General features: G+C 28.6%; 4 protein-coding genes across 4 annotated transcripts; 1 reads left to right on the forward strand and 3 right to left on the reverse strand.

Moving 5' to 3' along the window:
* Positions 1 to 560: 560 nt before the first annotated feature.
* On the reverse strand, positions 561 to 2,935 carry PGO_112130 (pyruvate kinase; the record flags this gene model as incomplete). The annotated part of the gene is made up of 3 exons (XM_028688551.1): positions 561 to 1,194; positions 1,814 to 2,531; positions 2,752 to 2,935. The coding sequence occupies 3 exons, from the start codon at positions 2,933 to 2,935 to the stop codon at positions 561 to 563; spliced, it is 1,536 nt and encodes a 511-aa protein (XP_028544352.1).
* A 3,316-nt stretch (positions 2,936 to 6,251) lies between these two features.
* On the reverse strand, positions 6,252 to 7,361 carry PGO_112140 (hypothetical protein, conserved; the record flags this gene model as incomplete). The annotated part of the gene is made up of 1 exon (XM_028688552.1): positions 6,252 to 7,361. The coding sequence occupies one exon, from the start codon at positions 7,359 to 7,361 to the stop codon at positions 6,252 to 6,254; it is 1,110 nt and encodes a 369-aa protein (XP_028544353.1).
* A 1,004-nt stretch (positions 7,362 to 8,365) lies between these two features.
* PGO_112150 (hypothetical protein, conserved) lies at positions 8,366 to 8,803 on the forward strand (the record flags this gene model as incomplete). The annotated part of the gene is made up of 1 exon (XM_028688553.1): positions 8,366 to 8,803. The coding sequence occupies one exon, from the start codon at positions 8,366 to 8,368 to the stop codon at positions 8,801 to 8,803; it is 438 nt and encodes a 145-aa protein (XP_028544354.1).
* A 757-nt stretch (positions 8,804 to 9,560) lies between these two features.
* Positions 9,561 to 12,410, reverse strand: PGO_112160 (hypothetical protein, conserved; the record flags this gene model as incomplete). The annotated part of the gene is made up of 1 exon (XM_028688554.1): positions 9,561 to 12,410. One exon carries the CDS (start codon positions 12,408 to 12,410, stop codon positions 9,561 to 9,563), a length of 2,850 nt encoding a protein of 949 aa, XP_028544355.1.
* Positions 12,411 to 14,291: the final 1,881 nt, after the last annotated feature.

Below are 14,291 nucleotides of genomic sequence, written 5' to 3' on the forward strand. Positions count from 1 at the left end.
ATGTAATGGCGGTTCTTCTTGTGAAATAATACATGTCCATGCACATAATGTAAGATTTAATTAAATAAGCGCACACTGGGCCAATAAGGTATTATATATGATGCAAAATGTAGTATATTGTGGTATAATATATATACATATATAGCATATAATAACATAAGGAGACAAAATATGTATCACAATAATGAACAATAACTGTATGGAATATATGTATCCTTTCTGTTATTTCGGAGTGAATACTGTATTCATGTATACAATATGAAAGCTCAGGCAGTTTTTTTTATAATTAATTTTTATACGTGTCAATAGTTGTTTCCCCATTTATATTAATATGATGAGTCCAGGGATATTTTAAATCTTCTTCTTTTTTTTTTTCCTTTTTTTTTCTTCTTCTTTTTCTTTTCTCTCTTTTTTCTTTCCCTTTTTTTTTTTTTCTTCTTTTTTCTTTGCATGTTATTTTGAACACATATACAATAATTTATAGCTTATTATTCACCCTATCATTTTAAAGAAATATTGAGCGCTTGTATATTCACATTTTATACACTGTAACATTTCGGTCATTCCACTTGGATTACTTTCATTAGGTTGGTACCTCCTGCAACTTCTTCTTTAATACCATGAATGCATATTACACTATCCCCTACTTTAACTAAATTTCTCTCTTTGGCTATTTCTATTGCATTTCTTAAGACATTGTCAGTTCCTTGGAATGATCCTACCTTAATACATGTGGTTCCTCTGTGTACGTTCAAGCATCTAACCGTTGAATCGGATGCACTAAGGGCTAAAATGGTGCAGCTTGGTTTATATTTAGCTATTAATCTAGCAGTATATCCAGTTTCCGTTAAAGCTACAATTAAAGATGCACCAATAGATTCAGCTGTTTCGACAGCTGATCTAGCTACGGCTTCCTGTACACTTATCGGAGTGTCTATCGCGCTAACCAATGATTGATGTAACAACTTATAATCAATACATGCTTCAGCTTCTAAACAAATTTTGGACATAATTGTAACAGCTTCAACTGGGAACTTTCCGCCAGCTGTTTCTCCAGAAAGCATAACGCAATCCGTTCCATCTAACACTGCATTAGCTACATCTGTCACTTCGGCTCTCGTTGGTCTTGGGTTCTTGGTCATCGATTCCAACATCTGAGTAGCGGTTATAATTGGTTTTCCTTGCAAGTTGCATCTGTATATGTGTAAAAACAAAAAAACGGGAGATTTGATACGTTTGTGCTGGCATGAAGTTATACGGGGCGAAATTGATTAAAAGCGCATAAAATACCATCCACATTGGACTGGAATAAGGGGGAAGAAATTATAACGTCTGGTTTTGCATACATATATATATATATATATGGATAGATAAATGCATGCCAAAAGCGCGTAAAAAAAAAAAAAGAATGTATCCCCTTATGCGTGATACTATGTATCATTAAGGATCTACGCACAATTGTTATCTTAATTTAACACCAAATGATTTTAAAAATAAATGAAGCGAATGTAACACTTCATATATAATCAATCAGCTGACTTATAAGATTAAAAAAAAATAAAAGACTCGAACAAAACGCTCACTGTCATAATATTAATTTATTTTATGCACCACTTGGATAATATAAAATTAATTTGTAATTTTATTTTTTCTCTTTTGTGGTGCAAATGGACGATATTTATATGTTTTAACGAATCAATTAGTTATGCACAAAATAAATTTGTTTTTATTCAACAAGAATAAATTATTATGCATGTTCTCAATTATCCATATTAATGTGCGTCTAATCTGTAGAAGCATTAATTGAACTTACTTCGAAATCATTAATTTCTGGGCTAAGAAAACCTTTTCAGGAGATATTTCCATCCCCAAATCACCTCTTGCAATCATAATTCCATCAGATTCAGCTAAAATTTTGTCGAAGTTAATAATACCCTCAATATTTTCTATTTTGGGGATAATTTTAATATGTCTTCCTCTTGGTCCTAATAAATTCCTAATTAACCTGACATCCTCTGCCGATTGAATAAATGAAGCTGCTATAAAATTACATCCCATAGGAATTGCAAAATTGAGAATATCATCTTTATCTTTTTCTCCTATGATTGACAAATCAACCTTTACATTTGGCAAATTCATATTTTTTTTTTCACCAATTATTGCTGAATTTAGTACTTCTGTTATAACATGATCATCATGTGTTTCTAATACTTTACAACTAACTGATCCATCAGCAATTAATATAATGTTTCCTTTCTTTACACTTTGTGGTAACTTTTTGTATGAACAAGCAATACATGTTTCATCTCCTAAGTAATCATAATCTGTAACTAATTTTAATTTACTTCCTTCTTTTAAATGAGCTTCTTTGTTTTTTAAAAGACCTGTTCTAATTTCAGGCCCCTTTGTATCTAACAACATTCCTAATAGGCTGTTTGGCCTTTGCTCCTGTGCCTTCAAAACATTATTAAACATTTCCTTGTGGTCTTCATGTGATCCATGAGAAAAGTTGAATCGGCAAATGTTCATACCTTGGTAGATGGGCGTAGGAAAGGGTAAAATATAAGCGATTATTGTCATATTGTGAAATGGTGAAAAAATCGAAATAAATGGAGAACGTTAAGAGTAGTATCATTTACATAACGTTCAGACGTAAAAATATGTATAACATATGAAGGTAGAAATATCTCATAAAATATGTAATTCATGTCTCCACATTTTTGTAATTTACCCTTTTGTGGATAAACTAACCTGCATCTATCAATTTTACAAGAGTTTCAACGGATTTGCATGCTGGTCCTAAGGTACAAACAATGTGCGTTTTTTTGGAGCGTAAATCCACAGTACTGGGTTCTAAAATTTGCCTCAGGGTTATATTTGCAGCGCTTTGTAAACTTGCGCCTGAAATAGAATTCTTATATTTGAAAGAGTTCATTTTTCTTTGTTATGAATATTTTATGAATGTTTTATGTGTGTCCCTAAGGTTCTTATTCAGATTTTGTTAATAGGAAGGGTAGAAGTGGGGGGAGGGAAGGAGAAAATGTAATTATACTCAAGTTGTTCTTTTTGAAATTGATGTTCGTATCTGTTGAATTTTCTTTTATTTTTCTTTTATTTATTTTTTCTTTTTTGTGGCTATTTTTATATATTTCTATTTTTTGTACACTCTCTAGAGCATCAGAAAATCACAAAAGAAAATTTAATGGTTCTAATATATATTTTAAATACGCCAAAAATTCCTGTTTTGTTATGTGTCAATTTTTTTTCCCTTTTTTCTTTTTTTCGGGTGAATACTATAATTATAATATAAGTATACTCGATCAATTTAATTATTATTTATTTAAAATTTTTTTTTTCTCTCTTTTTTTTTTTTTTTTTTTTTTTTTTCTCTTTGTAAATATGGGAGAAATAGCCTATATGGTATTAACTATATTACTACTTGTATACACTAACCTTTTTGTGAATAAAATAAGAAAAAAACAAATGTTTAATGTGATGTATATATTTTTATGGTGTTTTACAGTATTATGCATATGTATATGCACTTTGTATGAAATTTAAAAAAATGGTATACTTTTTAATTTGCAGTAGAATACACAAAAAAAAATATTTACAAAGTATTCGCTCTGTTGCAATGGTATATGCATATATATATATGGACATTATATAAATAGGCGGTAAAGGTGTGTTTAAAGATTGACAAATAAAATTAAAATTAATAAACTGTAATTTTTTATATATAAATTCTTAATATTTTTATCTCCCTCAAAAGGGGTTTTCCTGGGGTATATTTTTTTTTTCCACCAGTAGTAGCTATTCATATATAACACCATTTATAATTTGGTTATGTTATATTATCACATGAATAATAAGTATGCACATATTTATGTATATTTGTGGAAGAGAGGAGAGGAGAAGGGGTGTTTAACTTTATTATTAAAGGCTTTTTGGCTCCGATTTTTTCCTTTTTTAATTGCTCTCAATGTGGAGTCAAGCACTTCGCTATGATTGTAATATTTGTTTAAATTATGTGCATCACGTAAAAATTTATGGGTGAGATAGAGGTGTTAATTGTTCATCACTTCCGTGGAGTCCATGTACCTACCTATGTAATGATATATATATATATATATATATGTATATGTAATGCATGTATATTCACAAGTTTGCAAAGAACGGTGTGTACTTGACATGTGCAAAAATGGGTTCGTGTTTTAAAAATACGCTCTCAATATATATGTGTGTTTATATATATGTATATATATGTTTACGCTCCATATGAAAAGTGGCTGTTTTTTGGAGAAGTTATGGTTAACCAAAATTATATTACATCTACGAGTTATCGATAATAGTATTCCTTACTGCGTTACAATGAGAAACTTAAACATTCAGATGGACATGTTACGTTTGTATATAAATATGTACATAACATGGATACGAAATACATGTACATAAAAAGTAAGCGCTTTTGTGAAGGTACATTTGTATATAGGTTCTTGAAGGGTGTGGGTGTATTGCTAGGTTCGTATTTTATAAATGCAATTGCTGAAGACTATGAACAAAGATTGCATATATTTATATGTATATAATATGAAAACATATGTATGACATTAACATACGAAAATATGTACACGTTTGTAATATTCCAACACCTGTACCCAATATAAACATATAGAGAGGGGATGAGTGTGAGAGCACATGGGGGGGAAAAAAAAATATATATATTCTCAAATAGGAGTATAAAAAAAAAAAAAAAAAGCTTGAAAAAAAAGTGCGTTTTGTAAGTTTAGCAGAGGAGTATATATATATATATATTTTAACTTTGTGCGTGTGAAAAAGATACTAATACTCCTATCCCATCATGGATTAAGGGGAAAGTGGATGTATGGGCGATTGTTTGGGGTATCGCATGAAAGTGTCATATATATATAAGCACATGTTGAAATAAAAGTGTAAAAAAAAGATAATTATACAATCCACGCATAAAAATAAATTAATTTTTATTAAAATTCTTTGACGTTTGTGCTTAAGATATATTGCAGACATTTCACGTGCATATACAGATATATATATATATATATATAATGTTGGAGTTGTTTTGAATGTGTGAAGAATGGCATATGCACACACAGACACAGAGCGTTTAACAGAACATTTATATTTAAGCAGTTACACCAAGTGTACTATATCAACTGTAAAAATAACAAAAAATAAAAAGTTCTACATATATGTGGTAACAGAAATTTTTTTTCTTTTTTTTTTTTTTTTTTTTCCTCATGGAGAGAGGCAAAATGAGAATTATATTTGATCAGCTTTTAAAAGTAAACTAGAACAACATGGATTTTGTTTCAACACATGCCATTTTACGTGTTTTAACTTGTTTCAATTTTGATTTAATTCGTTTTAATTTCCACCAAGTTATGATGAATTAAAACAATTCTTAATTATTGCATTTACAGAAAAATGTTTTAAAATCCATCTAAAGTAAAACTAGCCTGAAAATATATAGATTATAGGGAAAAGATATTTAGAACCTAAATTTTTCCAACGCCAATATATTAGATTTTGCGTAATTTTTTTTTTTTTTTTTATTTTACACTAATAAGGATAAGCTGTTTTTCTTTCATCACTACTTACTAGGGATGTCTAAATTTGATATGCACCACCTTTTCCTTTTTTTTTTTTTTTTTCATTTCTTTTCTTTTTTTTTTTACTTATTTATAAATTAGGAGGTTTATTTGAAAAGTACCAGTTGAATACATTTATTTTTCAATTTTTTAAAGTACCTAAAATAATGTAAAACATCTTCGAATGTTTCCCCCATAAGCATCCTCATATGTGAGAACGTGTGGATATAATGTTGTTAATTTTTTATGTAGAATATGTAGCAAAAAAACGTGCAATCAACTTGTATATATGTATACATATGTATATATTTCCACGCTTCATTCGTTCCTATGTGAATGGAAAGCTATCTGTTATTAATTTTTCGTTCCTTTTTTTTTTTTTTTTTATATTCAAAAGGTGCTAAAATTAATATTAGTCTCGTATATACTCAGTGTTGAAAATTTCCTCTCATCTCATATATTAGAGATGACGATGAAGAAGAAAACAAAATTTCTACGATTTTTTTTTTTTTCAAAATATTTTTGTTACATAGTAAAAAAAAAAAAATGCATATAATTATTATTATACATACAATATCTGAATGGTCATAAATATGTATAGAAAAAGCTAACCACAGAATTAAGCTAATAGGATATGTTGTTTTCCTTCAAAGTTTCCTCGACCAACTTAACCAAACAGTCAACATTTTTTCCACCACTAGTAAACCCAGAATAATGAACGAAGGTTAGTCCCTTTATATTTGAAACTTTTTCAAGTTCCTCATCCTTGAGACCCCTAAAACTTTTTGGAAATGGAAGTCTAATTGTGAAGGCTTCATTTTTTTTTGAAATAGTTCCACATCTATAATTTTGGTATCTGTCTTGGTAAATGCAAAATAGAATTTCATCCTTTATATTTAATTCTTCTTCTATGTCATACACGTGATCATAGTATGGACAATGTTTTTGCAGAAATATAACTTTTCCTGATTTGTGAAAATTAAACCTATTTTTTACTGCTTCGAGTGTTATGCTTTTAGCATGATACCAAACATTTGAATAATAATGTACAAAGTTAATAAATTCTTCTTTAACTATTTGTGATGCCAACATAAAACGTTCATCTTCATTAGCTTCTTCATCTAAAAAATTTGGATTAAATCTATTTACACGATTTTGTAAGGTAGTATTTATTTGATATTTTGCTATACCTTCATATTGATTAATTCCATTATCTAATGCATCTACAGATTCTATGAAAGCTGTATATATCTTATCATACAACGTGTTCACTTTATTTTCATCTGTGATATTAAATCCTTCTCTAAAAACATCTTTTCCATAATGTTTGTAAATTAAACCTGCACTACTTAGTCTTATGTCATGACTATCATCTAGTGTTCCATTAAATTCTTTCTGATGGTGATCATATCTTTTCTTTTCATGATCATATACTCCTCCTACATCTATCACGATGTCACATTTATCTAATTTCTCCTGATCTCGAGTTCTAATAATTTTAGCATCTTTATATTCTGGTAAAAATTTTAGCATCACAGATGCTAGTATTTCATCCGTGTGAAAGCGTCCCGAATGCGTACCTATTACTTTCTCCATGGATGGGGAACAAAAAAATATAAACGACGTTAATAGGTACCTTTTTAGCCTCCTTAATTCAGGTTTTCTCACAAGAATAATCTTGTTTTCAAAGATATTTCTTGACAATATAGTATATTTCACTGGGAAAGTTTTCATAAAACTCTTTCCTTTTTTTTTTTTTTTTTTTATATAATTTCCACAGGTTAGATTAACTCTTCTGCTCTATCACATACGTTGGAAATTTGGTGTATTAATGATTTGATGTACTACGTGATTAATTTATTATTCAATTGTTTTGGAATTTTCTATTTAGCTTTTTGATGTTCTTTTCAGTTCTAACTTTTTGATATTTTTTTTTTTTTTTTTTTTTTTTTTTTACTACTTTTTATTATTACTAAATTTGCTTAAAACTTTTTGTTCTTATTATTTTTTTATAAATTTTAATTTTTCAAAATTTTCTTTTAATTTTATAAACGCTGTATTTTTTTTTATTTCTTTTCTCATTTTGTTGCCACTTGTTCAATTTGTGGTAATTATAGAACTTATGCATGCATAGAACAGTGAGCCTTTTTTTTTTTGTTGTTGTACTCCGCATGACGATTTATCTATCCACTGGATAAGAAAAAAAACGAAAAGGAAAGAAATGAAAAGGAAAAAAAATGAAATGAAAAGAAAGCTACAAAACAAACTACTATAAAGTATATTAATAATCGCCCCTTTTTGCATGGCACGTGTTTTGTTCACCTTAGAATCGTTTCCCATTAATGAACAGTTTTATATCCACTTAAGGGGACTCATTTCCGAGCGTGGGGGATGTTTTTTTCATCCCACTTTTTTGGCTTGAAGTTTTTTCAGAGTTCTTATACATGTAATATTATACATCGGATCATTTCCACAATATCCCCTTCACGCGTGGACCTCTACATGTGGACCGCTACATATGTATCAATTTATGTAGACCTCTACATATGTATCAATTTATGTAGACCTCTACATATGTACCAATTTATGTAGACCTCTACATATGTACCAATTTATGTAGACCGCTACATGTGGACCACGACATTTTCCCCATTCATAATATATACGCAATTTTACATCCTCAGGCACAAAGAGAGGAAGGCAACATTTTTTTTTTTTTTTTTTTTTTCCCCCCCCCTATGATGAACAAGTACATTTTATATGGCCTCAGTGGGTCCTTGAGCGGATGGGTGTTAAGAGATCTAGTAATTTGTTTTTCAAATACTCTGAACCTGTCAAACGGATTACTGTTAAATAAATTTGTTTGCAGTAAAGATGATTTTTTAAAAAGCATTTTTAATGAACTGAAGTATTGTTTCGATTCCTTGGAATTAAAAAATGGATTTAATAATTACCATATTTATTCAAAAGAAAATGACTATTTTGTAGAGACCTTATATATTGAAAAGTGGAATAATATAAAACATATGAATGACTATATTTATAGTGAGGAAAATAAAAAAAAATTACATTACTTAAAAAAAATGAATATATTTTTCTCCCCTTCATTATTTGTTTTGCTAAAACAATATCCAGGGAATGACACACCTACATATTTAAAGAGCTACTTGTTGTAATATGGTTGCATGTACACATGTGGTATGCCCTGTTGTGAAATCGGAAAAGAGGATTAACACATTATATATCCATTTGCATGCAAATAGTATGAATACATATGTATGCACATGTTTGTATGCACATGTTTGTATGCTCATGCTTGTATGCTCATGCTTGTATGCTCATGCTTGTACGTAGGACATGTGTGTGTTATATACATAGACATGGACTGGGGGGATGACGAATTTTACACCTTTCTAATTTTCACGTTCTCCTTCGCCCAGCCATTTTCGCATGACGAATCATATTGACAACCTCACAAAAAAATAATGTCAGAACATATTGTTGATTAATAAGAAACAGAGTTTATAAAATCTGTGTGTATACGCCCCAATTTCCAACTTTTACATAATTACATTTTAACTTCTTCACGCTTTTAGAAATTGAACTGCTAAATTGGAGTATATAGACAACGATAAGTTTTATATATATTTAAAAGGGAAAAGTGCAGTTATTTTGGATGTTCATATAGTTGGGGAAATTTAATGAAATGAGAAGAAAAAAAAAAAAAAAATATTAAAAACTATAGCACCATCACATGGATGTAGTAATTTTTATATATTTTTTTAATGAACACCCATTGATAGAGCAACATGATGTTATATGATGATTCCTTTCATGGGATTACTTTGCATTGTTTCACAGCTTTTTTTTTTTTTTTTCTTTTTTTTATTCATTCCAAATTTTGTGACCTACATAGCGTAGGTGGTATATTTGCTATCTCTTGTTTGTTATTTCATTCTCCTCTTGATACATCGAAATTTCTGCTGTAAGAGATTTTATGAGTATTTCCTTCTCTTGCAACTTCTTGCGTATTTGTGCCACGTCCTGAACAGATGTTTGCTTTGATTTGTTGCTTAATTGAAGTTGTAAATCTTCACATTCTCTGGTTTTTAATTGTATAATACTATTTTTCTTCATGGATTCTTCAGTTTTTTCAATTAATTTTTTTTGTACACATTTAAGTTTTTGTATTAAATCAAAAGCAGTGGGATCATTTCCCTCTAAATTTCTCCATCTGTGAATATTTATTGGTTTTTCTAACTCTTCTGATAGAGTTTTCACTTTATTTTGTTCATTTAATAAGTCCTTTTTGAGGGAATTAATTTGCACCTTATTGTCGTTTAATTGCCCTTTGGACAGATTGGTGAGTTCGGTGTAATTTTTCAAATTTGCTACTTTCTTATTCAGGTTTTTAATTTCTTGCATTTGATTTTTGTTAGCTATATCTATTTTATCATGTGATATTTGCAACAATTTATGTTTCTCCTTAAGTGTTACAATTTGTTCACTTTTTTCCTTCATTTCGTTATTTAGTAGATCTTTTTCTTTTTTAATTTGATCAAAATTTTTTTTATAAGTTTTTAATTTGTTGCTGAGTTCGCTTATTTCAGAGTCTAGTTGGTCTATCGTTTTTTTGTCGTGAACCTGTTTCGTTTTGTTACTTTCATGTTGACTTTTAAATTTTTCAACTTGTTCTTTTAACTTTTCGCACTGATTTATAACATTTTTTTTGTCTTCCATGGAATCGTTAATTATAGTTTCTAAATTTTTCTTTTCATTTTTTATTTGCTCTAATTCGTTGTTTTGTATTTTGTATTTCTCTTCTAGCATATTTAATTTTTCTTTAGTTTCCATTAGACTTTTATTGGTATTAATTTTTTCACTTTTTATATTTTCATAGAGGGATTTTTCTTTGGCTAAATCATTTTTTAAGGAATTGACAATTTTAATATAACTCCCAATTTTGCTGTCTTTATTCACTAATTCGTTAGTAGTATTTATAGCCTTGTTGCTTATATTTGAAAGTTCTTGAATTAATTTTTCTTTTTGTTTAACAAGTGATTGTATTTCTTCATTGAGCTTATTTTTTTCTTCGGCATTTTTCTTAATATCCTTTTCAAGGTTAATGTTATAAATTTTATCCTTCTTTGCAATTTCGGTATTTTTCTTAATACTTTCATCAATTTTTTCGATTAACTTTTTGGTTTGTTCTTTCTCTACAATAAGATCCTGGATTTCTTTCTTTTGATTTTGATATTTTGTTTTTGTTTCTTCTGTTAACTTGAGCACATTTTGAATTTCATATGTAAGCGATTTGACATTGATAGTTAAGGACTTGTTTTCTTTTTGTAGTAGTTTTATTTTAAAACATTCTTGGTCTAACTTCATTTTCATTTTTGTGTTGTTATTAGTGAGTGAATTAATTACAGATATGTTATTGGCAATTTCGAGTTCTTTCATTTTTATATCATTAATTAGAAGTTTATTTTTTTTATTTAAATCGTCTAATTTTTGCTCAAAATCATTATTTTTTTTAAAATTATCTTTTTGTTTTTTTTCTAGTAAATCTACTTTTTCTAATAAACTCGTTTTACAATTTTGTAAATCTCTATTTTTATTGATTTGGTTTTCTAACAATTTTTGTGTTTTTATTAATTCTTCATTGATGTAATTTCTTTCTTCTATTAATATTTCCGTATTCTTTTCGATTAGCAATTTGTCCTTGTTATACTCTTCATCTAATTTTTTTTGTTCTTCCAGTTCCTTTTTTAAATTGTCTATTGTAATATTTTTTTTCATATTTTCTTTTTTTACACCATTCAAATTTTCATTTATTTCATTATTTTCATTTTTTAATTCTTTACTATTCTTTTCTAAATTATCAACTTTTAGTAATATGTGTTCATTTTCTCTCTTCAATCCTTCAATTTCATTGTTTTTTTTTTCTATTTTAATTTCCAATTCTTCGATTTGCGTTTTTAGAGATTCTATATCCTCTAGATAATTTTCCCTTTCAGTATTCCACCTGTCTTCCTTCTTCTGATTGCTATCAAAAAGGTTGTGTAACTTATCTGATTCTCCTTGCAGAAGTTGAATATTTTTTTTTTCTTCTTCATAACGCTTTGTAATGTCTTTATTCCTAATAATATATTTCTCTATTTCTTGTTTTAAATTTTTAATGTATTCTTCCTTCTCCTTATTTTGCTGATCTTTTTCTTTAACAAACTTTATCGTTCTTTTCAACTCCTTTTTCAAGTTTTCATTTTCTCTAGATACGTTCACAATCTCACTATTCTTCCTTAGATTTCCTATAGTTCTATTTAATCTGGAAAGGAAATTTATCACTTCTTCAGTGTTGATGCTGTTGTTGTTTTCCTCATACTCACCGCTTGAGGAGCAGCAAGAAGAAGTAGAAGAGGACAGAGACGAGGTCAGAAGGACCCTCGAATCTCGTCCTTCGTTTGTTGATTTTTTGTTTCGCTTTTTTTTTTTCTTCTCTTTTTTGGATTTTCTCCCCTTCGAAAATTTTGCCTCGTTTGAGGATTTCTCGACTTTTTGTAAGCATTTTCTATCATCCTCAGAACTCAAATTATCATTGGTTTCACTTTTTTCATTACAGGGTTGATCATAAGTAGTGCTGGTTTCATCCAGTGTTGCTTCTACACTTCTTTCTTGATTTTTCAAATCCTGTTCTTCATGGATGCAATCATTATCTTCTTCGTTGACATGCACATGAACGATTTCTGAATGGTAGACCTCGCAACGATCGACATTGGAATTCATTTTCCTTTTATTGCGGAAAAAATAAGAGAACTACATCTATACTAATTTTTGAACCAGTAGAGCAATCGACATCAATGAGACAAAGGGAGGAAAGACCTAAGGAGAGAAAAAGCTAAAAAAAAAAAAAAAAAAAAAGTGACATTAAACAGAGTACGACAGGGAAGATGGTGAAAAAAAAAAAAAAAAAAAAAAAAAAAAAAATATGAAGTGCAGAAGAAGAGCCAACACACAAAACCATAAGACACCTACGTGCTTGCAGATGCTCAATTATGGTCTCCCATAATTTGCGAATCTTTTTAGAAAATTTAATTTTAATGCATTTTAAGAAAAAAGGGAAGGCGAAAATGTAAAAATAGAGAAAAAACCTCCTAACATTTTTGATGACAAAAAAAAGTGTAAAACACTGATATATACATTTTTTTTTTTTTTTATTTATTTTACATATTCATTTTTTTATTCATTCATTCACTCATTCATTTATTTTAATTTTTTTTTTGTACTCCATCTCGGTGCGTATTATTACGTGCGCGTTCCTTATTTTTTTACTTTCATTTTATTTATTTTTATTTTTTACGACAATGCAACTTACTAAAGCGGTTGAAATGTAGCTTAACCGTCAAACCAAACGTAATTAAATCTCGAAATTTTCTTTTTTGCATATTACAAATCTAGAGAAGCAGAACGAAGTGTCGTGGTCATAATATAAGCATAAGGTTGTATACAAAATAAGTTTTGTCTATTTTGTCTATTTTGTCCATTTTGACTATTTTGTCTCTTTTGTCCATTTTGTCTATTTTTTCTTTTTCTTTTTCTTTTTTTTTTTTTTTTTTTTTTGATATTTCCCAGTGCTCCAATATTACTCCTTTTTCTATGTATTAATAGTTCAACTAATATGATACTGAAAAGAACAGATTGACATGTTATGTAATTTTCCATAAACCATTATAAAGAATACAGTAAATTGGAAAAGGTATATATAAACATGCATGTGTATTGGGTGTGGTGGAATTCTTGTACAGCATGTGTAATGCGTGCTCTCACGATGAAGGCATATATAGGAATGTTTAAATTGGGGAAGAGCCACTTTAATGACATACTTTAATATTGTCTTTAAAAAATTTTCAAGGGAAAATAAAAAAAGAAGAATGGAAACAAATGATTCTTGGATAAAGGAAAAAGTGGGAAATGGCAAGTGCTAGAGGACAAAAAATAAATAGCGAATTAGAAATGGCGGATTAAAAATAATTTTTTACGAAAACAACAAGGATAAGGAGATAATACAATAATCAAATAAACAAAACAACAACAGGATGAAAATCCACAAGGACAGGAAGGAACATAAAAAAAGAAAAAATACACGACCAAAGAAAACAAAGAATATAGGAAAATGTTGCAACTCATATGATGAAAAAACCAAGTAAAAGTATTGAGTGTACTAAAAAAATAAAATAAAATAATAAATTCATACAAGTGATTGGGAATATAAAGTGACTAACAAGTTATATGATAAATGACACAAGACACTTTTAAATGGCTTTATAAAATCAAAATGCAAAAGTCAGTCTTGTGTGAGCTTAAAAGGGAAGCTCCCAGTTGTGTGTGTGTATCGACATTATTATATGATGCCAGTGTATCCTTTTAAGCTGTGTGAAAACAAAAAGGAAAAGAATAAAACGGAAACAGAAAAGCAATCGCAGTAGCAATAGCCATAGCAACAAGAACAAAAAAAAAAAAAAAAAAAAAAAAAAAAAAAAAAAAAAAAAAAAAAAAAAAAAAAAAATTCTAAATTTTTTAGCGAAAACGAAAAAACAAAAAACAATTAGACTAAGATACTCCAAAAACAAAAAGAGGAAAATAAAAAAAACAAATACAAGAAACCAG

This window comes from Plasmodium gonderi, assembly GCF_002157705.1.
Source record: "Plasmodium gonderi DNA, contig: Chr11, whole genome shotgun sequence".
NCBI lineage: Eukaryota > Apicomplexa > Aconoidasida > Haemosporida > Plasmodiidae > Plasmodium > Plasmodium gonderi.